The sequence below is a fragment of the Magnolia sinica genome, chromosome 2 (assembly GCF_029962835.1).
Source record: "Magnolia sinica isolate HGM2019 chromosome 2, MsV1, whole genome shotgun sequence".
NCBI classification, from domain to species: domain Eukaryota; kingdom Viridiplantae; phylum Streptophyta; class Magnoliopsida; order Magnoliales; family Magnoliaceae; genus Magnolia; species Magnolia sinica.
This window is the reverse complement of record NC_080574.1, coordinates 136,126,681-136,149,001: the sequence shown is the minus strand read 5'-3', so window position 1 is coordinate 136,149,001 and position 22,321 is coordinate 136,126,681. Positions and strand designations below refer to the sequence as shown.

Sequence of the window (22,321 nt, the reverse complement as noted above, 5' to 3'; positions counted from 1 at the left end):
ACAAAGTTTGAAATTCCTTGGGAGGAGCTCTACTTGCAAATTCCATGGTAATTAATTCCCTGCTGACAGTCATATTTCTGAGTTCCCTTTCCTGTGGATATCATTCATCTAAGCATAATCCCAAGTCACTGGTGTCAGAAAAGTGTAATTCCTGTGAATGTGCACAGTAAAATTCCTGACAATTCTTTCCCAGTACTATAAACAATTTGGATTCCACAAATTTACATTTCCAATACCCAAACATGAAAAAGAGAATACCTTTCTTAGGGATTTTGTTTACCAAAAACAAATTATTTTTGTCCCTTTAAATCCCTTAAACCTAGGGCTGGCAATGGATATCCATTTACCAAATTATCCAACATTTCCAACCTAAGAAAATCGGATACATATCGGATTTTACTCGATTCAAAAAGCTTTACCCAATTATGCAATCAGCTGACTTCTAAGCAGGTCGGATACAGATATAATCATACCCTAATCCACTTACCCGATCACCCGAAGGCATTTGCATAATTTACTCAATAATAATATTTTTAACTAAAATATTAAATACTAATATATGATATATTAATTTCTACAACATTGCTTGACATTGACATGGATGTCGAGGTTGATATGGTGACCGTTGCTATTATTGACCTCATCCTTTGTCAAAGTGGGTAAGTTTTTGTTTAAATGTTTTAGGATTTGTAACTCGATAGTATCTTGTTAGGTTATGGAATTTTATTTTTATTTTGTTTTTTTTTTTTTTAACTACGTATATAACCTTTTTTTAGTTCAATATTAGTCAGATATTCTATTACTCAATTGTCTGACTTCTTTGGATGGTATCCATATCCGACTTATTTCGACAGAATCTGTATCCGTATTTGATGTCCAGGTTGGATATTGGATACAGATATTGCAATTAAGGCTGGCAATGGGCCTGGACTAGGCCCAGCCCAACCAGTTCAGAATTTGGGCCAGGGCACGGCCCATTGCCAGACCTAATTGCAATATCCGACCTGTTTACAGCCCTAAACACATCCAACAAAATCTAATTACGTTCTACCAAAAAGTGGGATTCTCAATTCCAAGAGTCCCATTGTATGTGATCCTGGAGTGAGACATCCTTACCTGTTAGGTGGAAGATCAAATCAATCAGTACACCAGATGGAAACCTCAATTTTAAGTGTGGCATATTAGCATGTGCATTCTAGGAAAGTTGTTCTACTAAACACTGGTTCCATGGAGTGTTTTAAATAGCAGTAGTGTGTTGCGCAGCGTTCAGCCCGCTGTAGCGCGTAGCTTATGCTACACGATACTTCTATTTTTTAATTTAAAAATAAGAAAAATATGATAATTAGTAAGGAAATATATATATATATATATATATATATATATATATATATATATATATATATATATATATATATATATAAATGCCTAACAGATGATTCATTTTTTTCAAATATAAGCATGTTCAAACAGGTTATTAATTATTATTTATCAAAAGCTAATCCACATATATAAAGTTATAAAGAAAATCAATAATCAAATAATTATCGCATCAACAATTTCTAAGCAAACCACTTTAATTAATAATGTCTAATTGAAACCACAAGTCACAACTCACAAGTATGAAAAGAAACAAAAATCCCAGAGGTTAAGAGGGGCTCTCGAAGACCCTTTTTCTTTTTAATTTTAAAGATTTTTTAGTGTAAGTTTCACACCAACTTTAACAAAGGATCACCACCATTTTAAATGAAAGTAAACACAGAAATGATTGGATTTAAATTACATTTTAAATTTTATTATTATATGAATTTTAAACCATTTTTAAAGAAGAAAACTTTTAAAAATATATATATACATTGTGCCGTACCGTACGCTACATAGCTATAGCATATGCTATGATCACTGCAGCATATGCTACAGGAGATTTACGCTATTTAGCTATACTACATAGCGCTACGCTACATAGCGTACGCTACCACTACACTACAAGCACTATTTGAAACACTTTCCATTTCATCAAAACAAAGTGATTCCTCAATCTATGAATTCCTAGATGTCATGGACTAAAGAGGAGTTATGTGGCATTTGCTACCCTTCATGTTACATTATGCTTTCTTTGTGGCTATAAAATAAATAGAGGAACTCTGGCCATGAAAAAAAAAAGGAAAGAAAGAAAGACTAAAGCTCCAACTATAGTGTTGATTGCATTCATGAATAAGTAAAGAAAAAAATAAAAAATAAAATAGAAAAACTATAGTAGCAATTGCAATACATAATGTCATGAATAGTAGCAACTCTACGATTTGTGATAGTGATATTGTTTTCAAGAAGGAAAGGCATAAGCTTATACACGAGTCATTGGCCCATCAATGATATGCAGAACTTCAACAGATAAACAATTTTACAATTGCTAAACCACAATTTGACCACAATAGCTTTATTAGATCATAGGTCAAAAAGAATAACTGAAGCACCTTTAAATCCAGGTAGAGCTGGAAAATCTTCATTTTGGATGCTAAATTCTTGGTTTTGTTGAACGATAGAACTAACACCAACACCTTGCTTTCGCAGAGAACCTGCAAATTGATGGATCAGTTTAAATTCAGCTGCAAGAGAGCACTAAGAGGAAAGTGCCAGAAAAGTTGGATTAACTACCCAATTGTCCTTGAGGCCCTCCAGCAGAACTTGGACGCCCAGTCAACTGAGGGAAATCATTCATGTCAAAAGGAGAATTATCACTAGAGTTAACATCATTTAACATTCCCAGGGAGCTTAATTGGTTATTCCCTGCTTGGACTTGGTTTTGAGATAACGGCCCTCCAGATGTAGAATAAGAATTTCCAAGCATAGAAATCATCTGTGGTGCTGCAAATCCCAATGCATGTAAATTGTTTTTGTCAGATAAAACATACCAAAAAAATACTGCACAACTAAACCAAATCACGGATTCCAACTTCAACTTTCGAAAGAATAAATTAACAAGTCCATTTTTCCAAAGAACAAACATAACTACAATGATGAGACAGACCCCAAACTAGGGTGAAGAGTAGATGTAAACGAACACAGTATGAAACCAAACATATGTTTGCCAGATAAAAATGGACCCGATGTATCAATTCAACAAATAAGGACCTTGCTCTGTACATTGAAAACAGAAAGAACTTGAATTCACAGAAATCAGACATATGGGAGAGCGTAAGCCCCAGTATTATCTTATGCATTCCTAATCAGTGAATCATCCACATTCACACCTGCATCCACTTTTTATTTTTCTTTTTGGATATATAAACTACTACTAAAATAAATAAATAAATCACTAGGGGGAACACATTACAAGTACAAAGGATGGACATTGCAATACCCTCTTCACCATGGTGTCATTAATCTCAATAGCCCCTATAGCTCCATAGTCAAGGAAAAGGTTTAGCCAATCAACTAATTCAATGATCAGATAAAATATAAGTCTCCATAGAAATATTTATACCGAAGAAAAAAACAAGATGAGAAGAATATATCTAAATGACTCCACATGATCTAAGAAACCATGTCTTAATTTCCTGGCAATAAACTAAATTACATGTCATTTGTATCGCAATTACCAGTCGCCCAATAACCAGTGTCTCAGTGCCACTTTTATCACACTCATAACCAAGATCGTGGACACTTAAGAAACTAAACATGTTAGATCCATAGGTTTGGTTCAGGTCTACAAAATCCTTGCTAAAACTTTGCCAGCCAAGGCTTAGAGAGGCACTTAAGTTGGTCATCTCTCCATTATAGGGATCATTTGTGAAGAAAGGACAAATTCTGATTGCATTCTAGTGGGCAAATCAATAAGCAGGGTTGTTGTGTAAAGTGGATGTGGAGAAGTACGTTGACCGGGACTTCTTGCTTTATTTGATGCAAAAGACAGGATCAAGGAATGCATATCCATGCATCCTTCTCTATCATGGCTAACGCATTTCCCTCGGGCTTCTTCTCTAGCTCCAGAGGTCTCTGGCAAATTATGGTTACATGCATAGCTGCTCTTACAAGTTTTCCATGTCATGAGACATAAAACAGAAAATTTATTACATTGATCAAATAAGATACCAGAGACAGATCCTTTGACCGCCCCTAGAATGCTGACACTTTTACATAGAAAAGAAAATTGGGTTTCAACAAGGTCCTAAAAGCCATGTCAATAAAACGCGTGAACTCTTCCCTATAAATGCTTCATGATAAATGAAAATGCAGCATTTGTCCTCTTCTACAGACAGCTAGAACTGACTTGGATGTGCTAAGTTGGCTAAGAAATGTACAAGATGAATCACTAACTGCTCTCTTTCAAAAGATATCCATAGCAAAGACCAAAGAGAGCCACTAAGAAATGCAATTTGACAAAAATAACTGCAATTGTATTTTTATTTTGTAAACACCTAATGAGATGATTCTCTCATGAAATTAAAGCCACTACCTTGTCGAAGCACACCACTCATCAGTCTGCTAGGTCCTTGTACACCGAGACCTCCCGATCCACTGTTAGCAGTTAAATTTACACGTGATGCAAGACCAGGCACAGTAAATCCTCCACCAGAGCCTATGCTCCTTCCAATGTTGCCCCCACCAACCATGTTCCCCATGGAGTTTGTAATTCGAGGACCTGCATTTCCCAAAATTGGAGATACTCCCAATCCAGGAACAGCACTCCGGTTACCAACAGCAGCTGAGGTTGGGGGAATCCCAGGAATAGAACCGCCAACTCCGTTCATGCTACTACTATATGCAGGGCTTCCTACAACACTTATACCATCTCTGTTTGGGACCCCTGAATGTCCGTGAGAACTTCCATGAGAGATCTGCATGTCAAAAGGAAGATGTGCATAAATCAAGCATTCACAGATTATAAAGCCCAACAGAGAAAAGAAGCTGAAAAATGACAAATTGAGTTGCCACTATAGATGAATTTATCGTATGCTGTATATAACACGCAAAATTATAGAGGCACCTGAGAAAGAGCCACAGGCAGATTGTTTGACGCAAATCGTCCACTAGAAAGGCTTCCTGTGGGTTGTTGTACCCCACTTGAACGGACACCACCCACTGCTGAGTTTCGTGATGTGAGCGAGCCAGGCATGTTTGAGACATTGAAGCTTCCATGAATGTTATGAAGCCCTTGCATGGTTCCTAACAACAATCATTACATTCACCCATGATACTCCCATACACCAATGAGTAAAATAAAGTGGAAATTCCAGCACAATCTATCCACCTGAATGATGAAAAACGGGTGCTGTTGCAGATTGAGCAGAAAACGACGTTGCATAAGGCCGGCCTGTGGAGTCTGGAAGATTTGAAGTTGATCCATTGAGGGTTGACTGTAACCAGAAGTTCAATAAATTTTACAAGAACGAAAAACAATTGCAACATAAAGATGTGTTTAGACATCCTAATCATCAGTGTTTGTAATAAATTAATTGGAAAACTTGCAATCAGAAGTTTCCAATGGAAGTTCCTTGGTACTAAATTAGTTCTTAGAGGGACAAAATTCAAACAGCCATCTACAAAAGCATATAAAACTAATAAACATGGGCTATAGCATATGTTGGCCTTAAAAAGTGTGTGGAATAAGATCCAAATGACTAATTGGAACAATAGATAACACTTATGGAATATTAACCAAGAAGGTAAGTGCCTAGATATCTAGCCACAAAGGTATTTAAAAGAAAGAAAATAAAAATTAAAAAAACAATAGGTACTCGTGTGATAAAGAAGTTTCAAAAGTTGGGAACAAACCAAAACTACACATAGCATGGACCATATAAAACACACTCCACAAAATATCAGGATCAATTGATTATACGGTAGTCAAAAACTCTACAAATACACTGAATTCAGTAACAGACAAATATTGGGTGGAAGTCGGACTTTAAGAAAACCTTTGGAAATTTCATGAGCTCTTGTCGCTTTGATGAGTATCTCATTAATCTATGAAGTTGTGAAGCAAAAACTGAATATTTTCTTGGTTTCAGTAGGGCTTTCAAGTTTTTAAGGGATGAAATGGGTAAGCTTTGAATTTAAGAGTCGAAACTTGGAATAAATGAATTACAAATGTATTTTATTCCATCATATACTTACTATGCGAATTCTCTCTCCCTCTCCCTCTCTCAGGAAGGAAGAGAATTCCTCATGAAGAATTACAAGCAAGGCGAACAGGAATCAAGAGAAGCAACAGGGAAGGAAGCAAAGCATACGAGAGAGAGCCCAGGAAACGACATCCAGCTTAGCTTTCCGGAACACCTCATCATGAGATTATTTGCAATTCTAGAAACATCTCTCATTGCGCTTGGTCCAAATCGATCATAACGTGGCAAGGATAATCTCCAAAAAAGTCTCCCTTCAGGTGTTTTTGGACTCAGCCACGAGAAAGAATAAGTGATTGTTGGGATTTCTACTTGTAGGAAATTTCCCAAAACCGGGAAACGATACTCATGTCAATTTGAAGAGCTCTTTCTTTCAAATGAAACACGAGCCTGAATTCCAGATTTAGGGAAGTCACTGCAAAATATATAATTTTCAACAACACAATTTATTTTCCGTGCCACAGTTATCTACAAACTCCATGCGCCAAACGCAACAATAGTTATTTACGTACTTTTGAGTTATGACTCCTAATCATGCAATGATACTTTTCCCTTTTTTAGTTTTTATGTATATTACAAAATCACACTTTGATCCTGTGAATTGTAATTTTCAATCTTGTTATGTAAAATGTTACTATTTAGTTTTTTAGTTTATCATTTGTGATTTGCCAATTTAGTCTCCTAATTTCAGGTTTTTCACAAACAATACCTTTATAGATGTTATTTGTGAACTTTGTTTCCAAAGTATTGGGTTTGGGTGCATTCACTATTCAGATTCAGCGTGTGGCATACAGTACCATGCTTGTTTTATTTAATTGTTCATAACAAGATCCGTTTCTACTTTTTTGGAACAGAGCATACTCTCATATTTCATAATACATCAGGTTTAGTTTAGCTGTAAAATCATCCCCCAAAAAAAAAAAATCAATTGACTTGATCAAGCACCCCTGATATCTTTAGCAAAATTTCCATTCATAAAATATATTTTAGCAAACTTTAGCTACAAATATATATATATATAGCAAAATGTTCACCTGAAAACTGGTTCGCAAGAGAACCTCATGCCAATTAAATTAGGCAGATGGGGTGGGCCCCACTGTGATGTGTTGTTCACATCCACTCCAACCATCAGATGCTTCACAACATGTTAGGGCCAGGGCCAAAAGATCAGGCCAGTTCATGATTCAGGTGGGCCACATCAGGGGAAACAGTTGAGAAGGAACAACCACCCTTGATTTTAATTGGAGCCCACCTGATTTGCAAAATGGCCTGATTTTTTTTCCATGCCCCTTCATCCGTGACAGATGAAGGGAATGGACGGTGCAAGGGAATGGATGGTCCAAATTCCATGTACACAGCAAGTTGGGGCCCAGACAGAATTAAGGGTGAGGCGGTGAGCATCCTTTCTCCCAACAGTTCCTCTTGGTGGACCCCACCTAAATCACATATTGACATGAATTGTGGGCCCTGGGACTAACTTGATGGGACGCATCTGATGGGTGCTTCTATGGCTCATGAAAAACTGGACCATTAGGTTATGGTAGGCATAAACAACCTACATGACATTCTGCTATCACTGAAGCCTGTCTTCATTCATATAAAGCAAATGCTGCATTCCTATGAGAACCATTGCTGATCATGCACAAACACGAGTAAATGCTGCATGCCGTGCCTATTTCCAATGATGAGAACTCAACGAATAAGGAAATTAGAGAATTCAGGACCTAGGGAAACAAATAGTTTTCTCCATTGCAGGACTTCATACATGGGCACCCATGGTTGAATAATCCAGACCTTTTATATGATGAGCCCCACCTGGATGGGAATGCCTGAAAAATCCTCAAAATTGGAATATCCTAACCCTAGATCAGTGGCCTATAAATAGACAGGTGATTGCGTACTGAGTAACTCAGTACCCTTAGCGTACTGAGTAAACTTTGTGGGGTCCACGGTTATTTATTTATTTTATCCACTCTGTTAATACATTTTAACAGATAATTTTAAGTTTTAATGATAAAATGGAAGCATATCCAAACCTCATGTGGACCACACCACGGGAAACAGTGTGATTGAACCTCTACCATTGAAAAATTCATGGAGGCCACGGAAGTTTTGGATCAAGCTGATGTTTATGTTTTCTCTTTATCCATGTCTTTGTGATCTTACTAACAGGTGGGATGACAAATAAACATCACTGTAGGTCCCAGGAAGGTTTCAACGGTAGAAATCATTATTGCACACTGTTTCCTGTGGTATGGTCCTCTCAAGCTTTGGATTTACTTAAAATTTGGGACCAACCCCTAAAACTAGCGGAAAAAATGGATGGACGGTGTGGATAAACCACATACATTAAAGGTGGGACCAACTGAGTTTACTCAGTACGATAAAAGCGTACTGAACCCTAGATCAGTGGCCTATAAATAGACAGGTAAGACAGAATATGGGAACCACCCATATTCATCTGAATTCTGAAAATAGGCCAACGACTGAAGCATTCAGAACTTCTAATCTGGGAAACCTTTAGGTACCATCAATCAACAGTTGCAGCCATCAGATCAAAGGTCTAGATTAATAAGCATGGAACCCATGTACAGAATCCTGAGCCACTGCAAACTAACATTTGATGAGGTTCGGGACATTTATAATTCCGAAAAGATATGTACCAATCCCACAAACTCAAAAATAAACATAAAAATACCAAGGATCAATTAGATGGAGAACATTAGCTAGTTGTCTGCCTCTTAACCAAAGGGGTCAACAAGCACTGGTTGTTTTTCTTTCCTTTTGATAGAAACATTAGGCACTGGTTCTTCACAGGAAACCACATTTCTATGCCAGCCAGCACCTCAGATGCTGTTTACAGGAAACCTAAGGTACACAAAATCAAGACCATGCTGCCATCTTCCTGTAGCACACTTCAGGAGGCAAAGATGACATTTCAGAAGGGTTCTAATTAGTTATAACAGGCTGCCAGGTATATTATTAATGCAATTCAGTTATGGACCAATGAGCTTTCAATACCTGAATCACTAGAATGGATGAAGAACTCACACCATGCAAGAGTTTGTTTTTTTTTAAATAGAGTGGGAACAACAACTTACCAAACCTGAAACTTCTTCACAATTCCCAAGTAAAACTCCACAAAACTCAAGTATACAGTGCCTTCTAACTCCTAGCATATCCCATTTTATAGGCCCTTATAAATATTTAATTACAATTTTTCTAACTCTTAGACTGATTACAAATCAATTTCATAAGATACCGAATAGCAAAAACCCTGTCTACAAACACTTGGGCATGTTCTAACAGCCTAAAATTTTAACAAAAGCAAATCCAACAAATCATCCCAAAATCTTTAGAGAATCTTCAAGATCAGCAACCACCAATGAAACCAACAACTGCAATCTTCCAAAAATTGAAAAGTTGTCTCTGAAATCTGAAATTTAGCCCCCAAAACTAGCAGCAAACAACCCAAAATTGAGCACATGTTGGGCCCTTAGGCATGCATAATCCCCTCGGCTTAGAAAGAACTCAACTCTGACAAGGTCGATACCTTGTACAAGTAGAGAGGTCATCAAACTTTTTTATTTGTCACCCGTACCATTTCCCGAAGTACTGCTCGTATTGACCTTGTCTAAAGTCGATCGTTACGTGAAGCACTTGCAAACTTCTTTCTTATTTTTCCTAGTGAATTATTTGTCCATATAAACAATAATTTTTACTTGCATGGTAGACGCCTTGCTATGGCATTTGAACAAATCAGTCACGTTGAAAGTCGATGAGATATCCAAGTCATCTGGAAACTTGATCTCATTGATATTGTTACACGACTTCCTCTTGACTCGACATGGACCAGTCTTCTTAGACTTGACCTTGCAGCAAGCTCCCCTTGAAAAGTTTTCTTTGAATAGGAAAGCCATAAACTAGTCGCCTTCTTTATATATCTTCTCTCAATGATGTTCATCTGTAGCTTCTCATAAATTGGCATTGCTCTCTTTGATCTTCTCCTTTCGCTTATTTCTCCTTTCACATTCTAGTTCTTTTCTAATCAGTAAAAGGATATTTATTGAAAATTCTTTCACTCTTTCATGCTTTTGTATGTTGAACTAATCTTTATCAGATTAGGCGTTGGAATCTGCTTCATCAGGTGCAAGATGATTTTTTGAATGTTCTTTAAGTTTTAATTTATCCAACATTTCTTATGAGATTCTGTCCTCATTAATTCCCCCATTTACCAGAATCTTGCACATCTTCCCACCTAAGTGCAGGTGGTGCGAAAGATCTTGTCTCGCAACCATTGCCCCTCATCAATCACATGAGACATTGATAACATCGTCCGCTCAATAACCAAAGTCTCCCCAAAACCTTCATTCATCTGCTATACCTTGCACAGGCTGCAAGCATCAATATATGCATGTTCTTCACAATCCAATGATGTACCATTCTCTACTTCATTTGCCTATTACTGGGATTATCTTCAACATGTTCTCCGGCCACAACCAAACTCACTTAACTGCAAACTTGTGTAAAGGATATTCAAAAGAACAATATCAGTCTCCTGACTGCCTTACACATGAAACATTTAAAGAAGTGCTGTTCAACCCCATTTTGGATGCAATAGCCCCCATCTATAACCACACCCAGGTCGAGTTTTGCTTTATGGTTAGATGTGGGCCTATTGTTCCTCCATCTATATAGGTCATGTGGTTTCTTTATATGGGAAGTTCGCTTATTGCCCTATCGTGGATGATGGTCCTCGTGAGGCACAAAATCATCTCCCAAATTCCAATTGATTCTCTTCAGCTTTCAATGCAAGTGTATATGCATCAGAAATTTTACACGCATCTTCTAAAGCCAGTTTCTTTCCAATTGGGGATTTGGGAGGTTTGGATTAAGACCATTAAGATATCTTGAAACTTTTGTCTTCATACTGGCAAAATCCAGGCCATCATATCAAGGTAAGAAATTCCTCGATGTATCCATTACTGATTTTTTTTCCCCCTTGACGAAGATTTTGACATGCTTGCTAGAGGCCACGAAAACCAGTCACAGGCAAGAACTTGCTTTCTAGTTTCTTCATCTTTTTTTCCAAGAAAATCACTTTCCCCAGACCTCGACGGATCAACTTGAACACCACCCCACTATGCTAATGCATGGCTGGAAAACTCTACGGCTACCATTTTAAGCTTCCTACGGTCAGTGATTTTCTTATACTAAGAAACTTTCTCCACCATACTTACCCATTCAATGAAACCCTCTACATGCAAGCAAACGACCATGCAATTCCAAAATTTTCACCTTAATTCCAAGTTTTATGTCACATTCCAACGGTCAAATTTTTTATAACATTGGCATCTTCACCAACCAAGACCACTCGTTGGATGGGACCATGATGGAGGCCTTCCCCTGCATGTCTCGTCGTCCAACTTTAGTCTTGGGAATAACTCCATGTCGGAGATCCCTCACTTGATCAATGAGCATTGACATTGTCTACCATATGCCTAAGTTGATCTATCCGCTTCATGAGTTCTTACTTCAGCTGGGCTCTACTTGTGTAGGACCCTTCTTCTATCACTCCCTTCAAAGCCATTAGGAGTGTAGAGTAAAATATTACCACAATCCACTACAATACCAAATAATCAATCAGATCATCAAATTGATGAGATTTAGATAATCTAGATCATGAGAATGGACGAAAAACACACACCATGCAAGAGTATTTGAATAAAGAAACATAAACAACTTATTAAATTCAAATTTCTTCAGTAGTCATAAGCAGTGTTCGAGTTGTCGGTAGCGCTACAAGTTTCGCTTGCCAGAGATAAAGATATAATATCGCCAATAACCAGAAATGCCGGAAAAAAGAGGGAAACATGGGGAAAACGATGGAATTTTTCAGTGAAACTTCAAGACATGCCTAAATACACATTTGCATATTTAGGAATAAAAAAATTCCTAAAAGAATACATTACATGATAACTTTTCATTTAGTGGGAACCAAAAAACATGTGATGCCATAAAAAATCGCTCCAATAGCAACCAAAATGAGTTTATATATTACAAATGCAGCTAGCATACAATAATTAAGACATGTAAAACTAAATGAACTCAAATAGGCCAAATCAAGGATGGATTGGATTATCAGATCAGTGTGGTTTTTGCATGATAGAGATGTATGTCACAAATCCACTCCTACCATCTGTTTTGAAAGACCACAATAGGATAGTGTTCTAAAAGTCAGGCAGATCCAAAACTCAGGTGGTGGGCCATACCAACAAAACAGTGGGAACAACAACGCGCTGAAACCTTCTTGTAGGCCGTAGCTGACCATATGATGTTTATATGCCATCCAAACCGTTAGTACAATTATTAGCACTCACATACATTGTAGGAACAAATACCATCCTGATACAAAACTTTTGCCACTGCCAGGTGTTCAATCCCCACTATTTCATGTGGTATGGCCCCCATGAGCTTTGGATCTGCTTGATTTTTTGAATCTTGTCTTATTGTGGTCTTTCAAAACAGATGGACGGAGTGGATTTGTGACGTACTTCTCTCTAGCCCCACGTACGAGTCACATGCTATCCGCTCCCAGATTCATAAGGGCGCGGATTAGGTGTGTTATCCAGGCAACAGCTTAGTGGATGTTACCCTTACCGTAGGGCCCACCTTGATGATATATTGTATATCCACTCCGTCCATCGGTTTTTACAGCCCATTTTAGAGAATGGATCCAAAAATTAAGTATATACAAATCTCATGCAAACCACACCACAAAAAAGAGTGATGATTGAAGGGTAACCATTAAAAACTTCCTAAGGCCCAATGTAAGGCAGATCCATAATGCTTTTTGGCCATCCAACCCGTTGATAAGGTCAACCAGAACTAGATGAAATGAATATACAAATATTAGCTTGGTCCAAAACTTTTGTGGCCTACAAAAAGCTTTTAATAGTCATTCGCTACTTTTTCCAATGGCGTGGTCCACCATAGATTTGGATCTAATTAAGTTTTTGGATAAGGACATGAGGTCCTTGAATGAGCTGAAAAAAAGGATGGGCAGCATGGATGTGGAAAACATTCATCAAGGTAGGCCCCAAATAGTAATGGTAACACCCACTAAGCTATTACCTGGGTAACAGCTAATTAGCTTCTATTTCATAAAGGGAAGGTATTTAATACTCTGGCTGCATATGACACTTGATACCTAGCATTTGAAAATGGTACAAGTGGCAAATTTTAACATAATCTAAACCGTGTTTTCGCTTCATCAAGGTCTATGTGGCCTAATCAAGAGGTTGGATGGCAGAAAAAAGAAAAAAAAAAAAATTACAATGGCCCTAGCCCTTGTAAGTTTTTAATGGTGGGTAACTAATCACCACTATTTCCCTTGGTGTGGTCCACCTGAGATGCAGATCTGCCTCGTTTTGGGCTCATGCCCTAAAATTATGTGTCAAAATAAATGGACAACATTGATATAATGTTTATCATTATGATGGCCCCACAGAGCATGGACCCACCAACCAACGGATCCAAACAGGTGGCATGCCCAGCAACTTTGTAGGAAGGGAATTGCGCATCGCGTAAATCAATACGCTAAGCGTACTGAGTTAACTTTGTGGGGCCCATTGTGATTTATGTATTTTATCCACCTCGTCCATCCATTTTACTAGATAAATTTGGGGCTTGATCCCAAAGATGAAGCATATCCAATGCTCAAATGGACCACACCACAGGAAACAGTGTGAATTGAATGCCTACCGTTGAAAAATCATTAGGGGCCACAGAAGTTCCGTGTCATTTTTGTATTTTACCTTCACCCATTTCTTTGTGATCTTATGAACAGCTTGGATGACAAATAAACATCACTGTGGACCCTAGGAACGTTTCAACGGTAGGAATCATTGTCCCCACTGCCTTGGTGGTGTGGTCCACTCGAGCTTTGGATCTGCCTCATTTTTGGGGTCATGACCTAAAATGATCTCGCTAAATGGATGGACCATGTGGATATAACACATACAACATGGTGGAGTCTATGGAACTTGGTGACGTCCACACGCATCTGCACACCACGCAAATCCACTCCCGTAAAAACCCTTCGAAAGCCATTTTCGAAACAGAAGAGGGTTCCGGAAGGGGACCCTCAAAACCCTAACTTCCCGAAAGAAAATCTCTTCACCGATATCATCTTATAGGTTGAAATTTGTGTTCGAAGAAAAAAAAATGGGAAGTAGAAATTGGATGGCACTTACGGCACACAGATCAATCGATTGGCCCACTGTAATTTCTGATCACCGATCCTCTTCTACGATTGGCTCACTGCCATTTCCTATTATCGATCCTCTTCTACAGGTACGGAAATCCGTAAGTTTCCACATCTTTTTCCTTTTTTTGGATATTTTGTATATCTACGCAGCGCCCCAATGTTATTAATCCTTTTATCATTGAAAAGGAGTTGTTGACTACAGTTATCCCGTGACATGGTAGTAGATACAACGATTTCTCGATGACAACTGAACTTTTTTCAAAAATAAAAAATAAAAAATAATAAATAATAAAATCGTTGAAAAATCGACGATATTAGGAAGAGAAACGAAAAAAGGGAGTTTCGATGTCACAACTCCAACGATATTGAAATTATCGGGAATAATTCGATAATATCGCCGATAATTTAAACACTGGTCATAAGTACCCTACAAAACTCCAAAAACATGTAGTGCGATATATCTCCTAGAACAGCCCTTTTTATCGGCCCTAAATGACACACCCTAGAATCCCTATGCATCGTTAATTAGGATTTTCCAACTCTTAGACTGTTACAAATCAATCTAATAAAACACTAAATAGCAACAACTCAATCGAAAGATTTGGCCATATCTTAACAGCCTAAAAATAATAAACGTCCAGCAAACCATCATAAAATCATCAAAGGATCTTCAAAATCAGCAACCACAATCTTTGAATATGATAAAAAGGCAGTCACTGAAAGTCATCCCCAAAACCAGCAACCAACAGCCCAAAATTCAGAGGATGTTGGGCCTACATCAATAACTCGTTAAAAAAAAAAAAATTTGAAGATTTTTTTTTTGAAAGATACTTCATTAAAAAATTTGAACCTAGTATATCCAAAAACATAATATGACCATTTATTCGATCAAAAAACTCATAAGGATCAATCAACAATAGTTGACATGCACAAATCTAGATCGTAATGCTCATTCCAAACTGAGAACTACCAGTTCTAACCTAACCACTGCACTGCCAATATTACAAAAGCTTATAATATAAAAAGAGGATCTAAAGAAGAGAATATACATTAAGCAGCCCAGACATTTTGAGGAAGTTGAATAGATTTAAATCAATTCGTGGTCCAGAAGCAACTGTTCTTTGTCCTGGTGGTAGCTTCTAAGTTTTGGAAGTTTTGTTCTCTGTTGAAACCAACTTCTAATCTGGAAAACATGACATACCGATAAGAAGATTACTCAAGAAACTGAAAACATATTAGTCAAAGTTTCAAGTTTGCTTATTCCAAAAGGTCATAGTCACAATTGATAGCATATGCCCTCTGAAGAAATCTTCATATTAGCACCAAAAAATCACGGAATGCACGAATAAAAGTTGTATATATACAAAGAACATTCTCAGCAACCTCACGTTAGTAGGCCAAAATTGCAACAATGGTTTTTTTTTTTCCTTCCATGAAACAAACATGCAGCAAGTGCCTGCAAAGGATTCACAGACACAGGGGCACCCATGACAGAATGCATGAGTAGTTGTATACTTGTGTATACAAAGAACATTCCCAGCAAATTCACATAATAGGCTAAAATCCCAAAATTGCCAAGCTGTAAACACAAAAGAACATTCTCAGAAACATCACATGGTAGGACATTCTCAACAACCTCGCAGAGTAGGCCAAAATTACCATAATAGTTTTTTTTTCCTTCCCTGACATGCAAACCAGCACACAGACAAAGTCCTATATATATATATATATATATATATATAATGAAAAAATGCCTACTACACCACCATTTATTCTGCATAATAGCCCATCAAGTGTATTGACAGTAAAAATAGGCATTTGAGAACCTCACCCAAAATACTCCTCACAATTAAGCATTTTGTACTATATTGAATTTGGCATTTATTATGTTCCTTTCATCAACCCCTCTCTTTCATGTAATTAGATCTGAAAAAAGGTGCCAGAAATGCAAGCACAATTCGGTAGGTGAATAGGTAAGCAGGTTGGAATCTACAACCTGCCCAAAGAACCTTGCAGACTGGCAGTATAACTTACTTTATCAATGTTAGAAATGCATAAATGATACATATGTGAGTTTCCAATTACAGTAGGCCCACACCAGGGGTCAGTATTTTTTTGAAGAGTAACAAGAGATTATTAAAGAAATGCCGAGAAGGTGAAACTATTACAAACGAAGAAAAAAAGAAAAAGAAAAATTACAATCTGCCATAGATTTAATACAAGAAGCCCACTCAAGCACCAAAGTATGAGCCTTCAAGAAGACCCCCGCTTTGAGGGTCCATTACAGAAGTATCTCCCACTTCTTTCCCCCAAAACCGCCCACAAGGACTAAGGAAGCTAGAAGAACCAATCTCCATATGACTAAAATTTCTTCCTAGCCCTACCCCGTGCCAAATCAACAGGTCTCCCACCAATCCCGGCATCACCCAAAACATGTCAAATATTCTGAAAAATCTACACCACGCCTGCCTAGCAAAAGAGCAATGAATGAAGAGATAACCTACTATCTCGGCATCCCCATACACATTATGCATATATTAGAAAACACCATTGATTGTTTATGGAGGTTGTATACAGTGTGAACTCTTCCTCTACCAACAAGCCATCCAAAAGCCATGAACCCTTCCACTACCAACAAGCCATCCAAAAGCCACAAACCCTTCCACTACCACCAAGCCATATAAGCATCCAAGTGTCGCGATAAATCGTAGAAAGATCAAACCAAAAAGAGACCCGATTTATGCATATATTAGAAAACACCATTGATTGTTTATGGAGGTTGTCTACGGTGTGAACTCTTCCTCTAACAACAAGCCATCCAAAAGCCACAAACCCTTCCACTACCAACAAGCCATCCAAAAGCCACAAACCCTTCCACTACCACCAAGCCATCTAAAATCCACAATTTGTGTGTCTTTTAGGGGGGGGGCACATCCAAGTGTCGCAATAAATTGTAGAAAGATCGAACCAAAAAGAGACCCGATTTATCCTTTAGGCAAAGCATTTGTCTGATTCCACTCTCAACAGCACATAATGATTGAGAGGCTCAAGGAGTCTCACAAACTCCTCCGCCTCCACGTCCGTCAAGTTTCTAGGGCATGGAGGAGACCAAATCACATCATTGCCAAGAAAGGAGAAGCAATTGGATATCATGATATTCCTCTTCAAGGATATGAGCTAATCTAGGGAACACATATTGGAGAGGAGATTATCCAATCCATACATCTTCCCAAAAGCAAGTAATCTCCCCATTTCCGTTGGCAAAACCAATCCTTGTGCTAAATATATGCTCAATCTTAGATATCCCTTTCCAAATCTGTGAGGCTTTATAGGGTAAAGAATCTTTCACCCCAGATCCCCTTTCTTGGCACCTGCATTTCTCCGCTATAGTTCTATGCCAAAGAGTATCTTCCTTCTTGAAGCACCACAACTATTTTCCCAAGAGAGCTAGATTCATCTTTTCCCAATGCCTTATACCAACCCCTCCCTCATATGAGTCACGACCCTATAAACCTCTTTCTACCCCGACGGGATGAAATCTCTATTTATTGTTTGCTCCCCACCATAAGAAATTATGCCTCATCTTTTCCAACCTCTCCTACACCGATTTCGAACACCTGAATAAGGACATGAAGTACAATGGGAGATTTGATAAAGTTGCTTTAATAAGAGTGATGCGCCAATCCACGCAAAGAAAGGTATCAAGATTTTCCATTAACAAGCTTCTTTTTAAACCTATCCACAATTGTATCCCACAAATGCTTAGACATCTTCCCAATGCAAAGGGGAAGCCCAAGATACATAGATGGTAAACCCCTCGCCAAACATCCAAAGATCAATGCCATCTGCTAAACTTCCTCCTTTTTCCATATGCACCCCCAACATTTCACTTTTAACTATATTTATCTTTCAATCTAAGACCACTTCAAAACATAGAATAATCATCGAAGCTTGTCCACCATAGATTCACTTGCTTCACAGAATAGCCAAGTATCATCAGCAAATTGAAGGTGGGAGATGGGAGCATTTATCCTAATCGGCTTGAATCCACAGATGATAATTGTCCCTTGACTTTTGGCTAGCATCCTACCTAGACCTCAATTGACAGCGGTGAAACTCGTACACGCATCCCGTGCATGTTAGAAAAGATCGGTACGTACTCCCAACTTCCCAACCAAGGTATCCCGTATCGGTATTGGTCAGCGTAACGGTGCCCTCCGATGGGGTGTAACGGCGATACAGGGGCGTAACGGTGCCCTCCGATGGGGTGTAACGGCGATACAGGGGCGTAACGGTGCAAATTTTTATTTTGCCAAAAAAATATAAACAAATAAGAATTAAATCCGGAATATTCTGAACATTCCAAATATGCATTCATTTAGAAATTAGAACATGTTTATGGTGGTGTAACGGTCCACTCTTTGGTGCGAAGTTGTATCAGACTGTCTAATAAATTTATGAACCAGATAGCTTGAATTTGACTACAAAATTCATATATTTAGTTTTTTAAATATCTAATTTATATACTTAACAATTTGATATCATTTCTCCCAATAGTTCTTTAAAAAAATGAAATTAAATTTAGGTAGATGGCGTTGCCAATTTGGGGCTGACTTGGAGGACTAATCCATGCCCCAAATCAGCCTCAAATTCATGCAATTTATTGGCATTATCCCACTTATAAATTAGTAGACATTTATTGGATAGTGAATCATGAAAAAATCAAAAGGCACTTTTTTTAAAAATACGCGTCCACAAATTAACAATTAAAACTATTCAAACAATTTGATTTTGGCATTGTGAGTTAGCAATTACAGTCCTTAATTTAATTGGTAAATTTTAAGTTAATACATGTCTTGTGTACAATTTTTTAAGGGCCCGAATTAAGTGAGACTCGGATGGTGAAGTGTAGCACACGAGTGTCAAAGTTTTTTGGGCCCCACCCCTGATGAATGTGTTATATCCACACCGCCTATCCATTTTGCCAAATAATTTTAGGGCATGAGCCCAAAAATGAGGCAGATCCAAAGCTCAGGTGGACCGCACCATAAGAAACAACAATAATTAAACATCCGCCATTAAAAATTTATTGAGGGCTACAAAAGTTTTAGATCAAGCTGACATGTGCGTTTTCCTTTCATCCACGTCAATGTGACCCTATTAACAAGTTAGATGGAAAATAAACATTACAGTGGACCCTAAGAAAATTTTAATGGTGAGCATTCTATAACCACTATTTCCTATGTTGTGGTCCACCTGAGATTTGGATCTTACTAACTTTTTGGATTATGACCTAAAATGATGTGGCAAAATGGATGGACATCATGGATAAAATACATACATCATGGTGGGGCCTATGTGGCACGTGTAACTTTTATTAACTTGTGCGATAAAAGCCTACTGCGTAACGTACGCAGTCCATTCATTTGATGTCAACAAGTCCTATGGGTCTGATCATGATGTATGTGTTATATCTAAACCGTCCATTCATTTGACGAGCTCGTCTTAAGGCTTGACACGAAAAATAATACGGATCTAATTATCAAGTGGACCACACTGCAAAAAGCAGTGGGGGATTGAAAGTCTACCATTGAAACCCTTTTTGGGATCACAGAAGTTTTGGATCAATATGAAATTTGTTTTTCCTCTTCATTCAGGTCTTTTTAACCTTACGAACAGATTGGATGGAAAATAAACGTTATGGTGGGCCCCACGGATTGTTTAATGGTGAAAATCATTATCTCCGCTACTATTTTTGGTGTGGTCCAGACGATCTTTGGATATGTTTTATTTTTTGGGTAATGTTGTAAAATGATCTCTAAAAATAGATGAACGGTGTAGATATAATAAATACATCACTGCAGAGCCCATGTAACTTTGTTCTCCTTTGAACCGTTCATACAACTCGGAGCTCGAGGAGTGTCAGCGCTCGTCTTAGCATGAAAAGGAAAGAAAGTGCGTGGTTGTTTTACAGCCATGCAGTCCATTCCATTTTTGTTGCCGGAAATGAAAAAGAAAGGAGAGAGAGGGAAACCGAAAAGAAAAAGAGGGAAAGAAGAGGGAGAGAGAGAGAGGGAAGAAGAAGGCCCGCTACCACAGCAGTCCAGAAGAAGAAGAAGAAAAGAAAGAAAAAAAAGGAATATTTTTTTTTCTTTTTTTTCTTTTTTTTGCGATTTTCTTTAGCCCGTAACAGCCGTTACGGGAACGTAACGGCCATTACGACCCGTAACGGCTGTTACAGTAAAATCGGGGGGGTGCCCGTTTCGAACCTGTATCGCGTAACGATGTCGACTGTTACCGTTACGTATCAGCCGATATGGCCTTATTGTAACGGATACGGGACACCTTGTTCCCAACCCCTCATTTTGGGCGTTAAAACTCAGAAGAGCCAAAACCTCCCAGCCCCCATTGAGAGCCCTATGTGTAACCAATCAAAATAGTTAGGATAAGGCTTTGATGATGATATAAATGTCAATGCCTTCCCTGAGGAACCCATATGTGGTATAGAAGCAATGGGTTCATGGCACACCACAATTTAGAAAAATTGGCAACAATGATTTAAAATATTTAAGCATTTTTGTCATGGTGAAATATTCCAAATTCCTTTTTGCAACATTTGGATATATTATATATTGATGTCCATATAGCACTCGTGCTTAACCATTTTACTAGGATGAAGAACTCTTGTTCAGAAAAATATCAAAATGCAGTATGGGCACTCATAACCACCAACCTTCTATGTGCTATAAGCTAAAGGTTTTTATCTCATCAAAAGATATTATTAAATATAAAATATTAGCATCCAACAACACTAACCATACAATTATGATTTAGCATCTTATATTTATTAAGTTTCTAAATTATCATCTCCATTCAATATAACCTTATTATGTTTTAAAATATCTCGAGTAAGTTTATCATATTGTTGGAATATTCCAAGTTCATATGTATAACACTAGGGTAACATAAATAACTTCCATCTGCTTTAAGCTTAAATGTATTTATAAACTATACATGCTTATTGTCTAAACATTTCTACACTTCTATTCGGCCCCTTTTTTGTGGGGGGCAACTCATTGACGCCATTTAAAATGCAAGTTCAAAGGATGAGAATGGAAGTGAGAAGAAGGAAAAGTGGAGACATGGGCACATGCCCATGGTTAGATTCCAGATGAAACCGAGACTCAAAGTAGGCCCAAAACTATGCCAAGAGAGGCCAACAGTCAATACAACCTAGGTATTCCCAAAATGGTGACGTAGCAGCCATTACGCATCTGTAATAGTGGTAACCGTTACACGTTACAGTGTTGTAAAGGCCTTTCAGAAAAATTGACTAGTGACGGTCCTGTAACAATCATGTAAAGGTCTTGTAACAATATGTTACAAGGGCGACGTAAAAATAAAATAAAAAGAATTTTTAAAAAATGAAACAGCCATTACAGCCCATATCGTAATGATAACACAGTGGCCGTTGTGCCCACCATCATCGTTATGGAATACCTTGAGCACAACACCTTCAAATTAGCAGAGAAGCGAGGTTGTGCAGCAGGTTTGTCAGTGTTGATGATGCCATGCTTACATCAAGCCTTTTGGCATGAATATTGCATACCATGATGTGGTGTAAAGAACCCAAGTCACGTGCATCTTTAGACAGTAACCATGTCAAAGTTTGCTTCTTTTCTTGGAAATTTTAGATAGTTATAATAATTAAGATCCATCTCATCCAAGGGCTTAGATTAGACATAGGGTTGAGAAATTCAAGAAAGCATATAAAATGGTGTTGGTCAACCATATGGCTGGTCTGTGGAAATGGCAGCTTGTTTTCTTCTTTTCATTTTTTCCCTTTTTTTATTTTAAAAAAAACATGAGCGGCATTTTGGTATTTGAAGGGTTTATCTCCTAGATTTCCTACAAATCAAAGCCCTTCTCTCCT

The 22,321-nt window shown here is 37.9% G+C and overlaps 1 protein-coding gene and 1 non-coding gene across 5 annotated transcripts in view; one reads left to right on the top strand and one right to left on the bottom strand.

Annotated features, from left to right (window-relative positions):
- LOC131237803 (probable NOT transcription complex subunit VIP2) overlaps window positions 1-22,321 on the bottom strand; it is a 34,046-nt gene that overhangs the window by 5,743 nt on the left and 5,982 nt on the right. For 3 of the 4 annotated variants that reach the window (XR_009167421.1, XM_058235799.1, XM_058235800.1), the window contains exons 3-8: window positions 15,438-15,571; window positions 5,249-5,354; window positions 4,985-5,163; window positions 4,454-4,835; window positions 2,653-2,862; window positions 2,472-2,573 (exon numbers count right to left, since the gene is read on the bottom strand). Coding sequence is in view for 3 of the 4 variants with exons in the window: in XM_058235799.1 (XP_058091782.1) it covers window positions 2,472-2,573; window positions 2,653-2,862; window positions 4,454-4,835; window positions 4,985-5,163; window positions 5,249-5,354; window positions 15,438-15,455 (997 nt within the window). In the remaining variant the exon portion in view is untranslated. The remainder of the gene's footprint in view (window positions 1-2,471; window positions 2,574-2,652; window positions 2,863-4,453; window positions 4,836-4,984; window positions 5,164-5,248; window positions 5,355-15,437; window positions 15,572-22,321) is intronic. The other variant, XM_058235801.1, reaches the window with a different exon arrangement.
- Window positions 5,249-5,326, top strand: LOC131238450 (small nucleolar RNA snoR35). The gene has a single exon (XR_009167858.1). It is a non-coding gene; the product is annotated as a small nucleolar RNA snoR35 (small nucleolar RNA).